The sequence below is a fragment of the Oryza sativa genome, chromosome 3 (genome assembly GCF_034140825.1).
Source record: "Oryza sativa Japonica Group chromosome 3, ASM3414082v1".
NCBI lineage: Eukaryota > Viridiplantae > Streptophyta > Magnoliopsida > Poales > Poaceae > Oryza > Oryza sativa.
Window position 1 is genome coordinate 9844585 of NC_089037.1, and position 3112 is coordinate 9847696.

The 3112-nt window shown below is 48.0% G+C and overlaps 1 protein-coding gene across 2 annotated transcripts; it reads left to right on the plus strand.

The window, feature by feature from the left end:
* The first annotated feature begins 236 nt into the window (after window positions 1-236).
* Window positions 237-2473, plus strand: LOC4332469 (cysteine-rich receptor-like protein kinase 25). 2 transcript variants are annotated; one of them, XM_015774540.3, is made up of 3 exons: window positions 237-1306; window positions 1853-2002; window positions 2117-2468. In XM_015774540.3, exons 1-3 carry the CDS (start codon window positions 322-324, stop codon window positions 2197-2199), a joined length of 1218 nt encoding a protein of 405 aa, XP_015630026.1. In that variant the 5' UTR covers window positions 237-321; the 3' UTR covers window positions 2200-2468. The 2 variants fall into 2 exon arrangements, with proteins under 2 accessions (XP_015630026.1, NP_001389062.1); NM_001402133.1 differs by having other exon boundaries at window positions 392-1306; window positions 1943-2002; window positions 2117-2473.
* Window positions 2474-3112: the final 639 nt, after the last annotated feature.

Below are 3112 nucleotides of genomic sequence, written 5' to 3' on the forward strand. Positions count from 1 at the left end.
TAGGTGCATATGAGACTCCCCGTCCGATTTTTCTTGTTGGTTTGAGCGTTCGATGAGAAGCATTTTCCGAAAAATGGCGAGGTGCCTGGGTAGCGAGGAAGAGGAAACACGAGCAGCTACGCGGAAACTTCCCGGCAAGTGACCGGGAAGTAGAAATAGTCCGGTGCAGCTACCGGTCCCCAATCAACTGCTATGTATATCCCAAAGTTCTAATATCTGCAATGCGTATAGAATCGGTGGACGAACCTCGCCATTCCAATTCGGGCAATGGTAGTTTGATGACTGTGCGAGACCGGTCGTAAAGCAGTAGACGATGATAATATGTGTCACTCGATCGATCAGCTGCTCGACTCAGCCCTACAAATACTGCGCAAATCAGTTAGCTTGCCGTGTATTCGCTCAGTGCTCCACTCCACTTGTGTCATCTCGGCGATGGCGGCCGCAGCAGCACTCAACCGTCTCCTCCCTCTCGTCCTCATAGCCGCCGTCGTCGGGAGGCACGGGGCCTCCGGGGACGGTGGCTTCCCCATCGTCTTCACCGAGACCAAGTGCACGCCGGCGCCGACGTGGTCCCGCGCGAACGACAGCGCGTACCGCGCCAACGTCCGGGCGCTCCTCGGCGGGCTCCCGTCCGCCGCCGCGCCGACGGGCTTCGCGTCGACCGACCGGTCCGGCGGCGCCGGCCGCGACCGCGCGTTCGCCCGCGGCATCTGCTTCGGCGACCCGCCCCCCGCGCTGTCCCCGCAGTACTGCCTCCGCTGCCTGTCCGTCGCCGCCAAGGAGCTCGCCGACGGCTGCCCCGCCAAACGCCGCGCCGCCGTCTGGACCGACGGCTGCTTCGCGTCGTTCGCCGACACCAGCGCCTTGTCGCCCGACGAGGCGGCCTTCCACTACAAGATCGCGGTCGGGGCCCTCGTGGAGGACGACGAGAGCTCCGCCCGCTTCACCGCCACGCTCGCCGCCCTGGCCGAGCGCCTGGCGCCGCGCGCCGCCGCCAATGCCTCGCGCATGCTGGCCACCGCCACGGTGGACGTTCCTCGCGTGGTCGCCGGCAGCTCGAGGACGGTGCAGGTGCACTCGCTGGCGCAGTGCATGCCAGACCGGCCGGCGGCGAGCTGCGCCCGGTGCGTGCAGGAGTCGGCGCGGGAGCTGGGCAAGTGCTGCTGGAACATGCAGAGTGGTGGCGTGGCCACGGTGATCGGCTACAACTGCCATCTGCGGCTGGATGTGTCCGTTCCGATGACGCCGTCCGTGGCAGAACCTCAATCTATCCCTGCCCCTACCGTGAGCGTGAGAACTACTGGAGGTACCCGTTCTTCTTGGAAGTGGATTTTGATCCTCGAGGAGATATCCCCTCATTGTTTACATGTTACTTAAATGGTTATGAAAAAATTAAAAAAAAATAAGAAGATGTATTAACATGTGATATATCACTCCATAAACATGCAAGTAAAAAATTCAACTTCTACATCTCGTAACGAAAAAAACAAAATTGACTCTAAATATACGTTAACTAACTGCGGTTCAATTTGTTTTTTCATACGAGATGTAGAAGTTGAATTTGAACTTGCATGTTTGTGGAGTGTTATATCACATGTTAATACACATTCTCTATTTTTTTTAAATTTTTTCTTAACCATTTAAGTGACATGCAAAGAATGATTTCCCGTTCTTCTAACTCGTTGTTCGTCATTTGTTCCAAGTTTAGGTTTGTGTTCATAGATACATTTAAATTTGAATCTTCACAGTTTATACAAAATTAGGAGAAACAATGGGAAAAAAAAGAAAAAGAAGTTACAATAATACTCCTATACGACAAGAACCTGTCGATTTTGTTTATCAATGGCTGCAGGCAATTTGACCGCAGCAGACATCGTGAGTGCGACTGCCTTCGTCATAGTGATGATCTTCCTGGTCAATTTATTAGTTTGTTTGATGACAGACGCCTTGAATAATTACTGGATTCGTTCTGCCAAGGAAGAAGAAGCATCACCACCAGCTGGCAAGTTCTCTCTCCTGTTTACTATTATTTTTCCTGTTTAGTCTAGTAACAAATTAACTAATTGCTGGTTGATTGTTTTGATCGTAAAATATGTGTTGCAAATTGACAATGCAGGTCATGTACGAGGAAATGTTGCTGCTGTGAAGGCAGCGCAGATCGTGCCAACTCAGTACGCAGATCAGAGGATTGCTGTCTGAGTTCTATACGCCGGCTAGTGTAGAAGCTTGGCCACTGCATTGGCCATTAATTTCCTGGGTGTTATATATGTGTCATGTGAACCCACTCTACCTAAGTATTTACAGCTAGATATATAGCTTGATCTGGCTAAATTGGCTCAGTGGCCAATTAATTAAGTGTGTACTCTTTATTGTCTCGTCCGAACACAACTACTTGTATGTCCAGTTGAAAACAGTACGTGGCCATCGTGCCTTGCACCAAGGTATATATTGTTGGGTATTTGGTTTTCTCTCCACGCTTGTATATATTGGAGTTATATCACAAGCTAGTGTGTATCTCACCTTGCAAATTTGATGTTATCTGAAGCCACAGAATTTGAAATAACAACAATGCAACTATATGAGGCATTTCATAAGAAAAAGCTGCTCTTATTAAAATTTATTCATTCCCCATAGAATAATCCACAAATATTACATATATACAGCTGTGCTTTTGATATGTTTTCTGTGAGATATGTATTTGCCAATTATCCCCATATCTCTTTGAGCGTGTGCCATGACGCACATTCGCATGTGCGTGAGCGTGGCACTAATGTGTAGCTGTATGTATATCCGTGTCTTCCGTGTAATTGAGAAAAAAAATAAATCAACTTATTTTTAAAAGGGTCAACACACCATCCCCATATCCATGTTTTTGAAAATCTTTGGTGGACTTTCTTAATGTTTTTTCACAGCGATTTAAGTTTGTAAAATTGTGCCATGTCTTCCCTAAAAAAAAAATCCCTCAAAAAAAATTGTGCCATGTCAATGAAACGCTGACCGAGTCATCAGATATGGCTTATGTGCCTCATTGCTTGCCAAAGATTTATTATAAACTGTATGATAACAAAATAATTTGTGTATAAAAATTTTATATATGGGTTCTTAGCAACTT

Coding starts and splice junctions, on each gene's coding strand:
- LOC4332469 (XM_015774540.3), top strand. CDS start 322: ATGTGTCACTCGATCGATCAGCTGCTCGACTCAGCCCTACAAATACTG. Junction 1,307..1,852: donor GAGCGTGAGAACTACTGGAG/GTACCCGTTCTT, acceptor CAATGGCTGCAG/GCAATTTGACCGCAGCAGAC. Junction 2,003..2,116: donor AGAAGCATCACCACCAGCTG/GCAAGTTCTCTC, acceptor TTGACAATGCAG/GTCATGTACGAGGAAATGTT.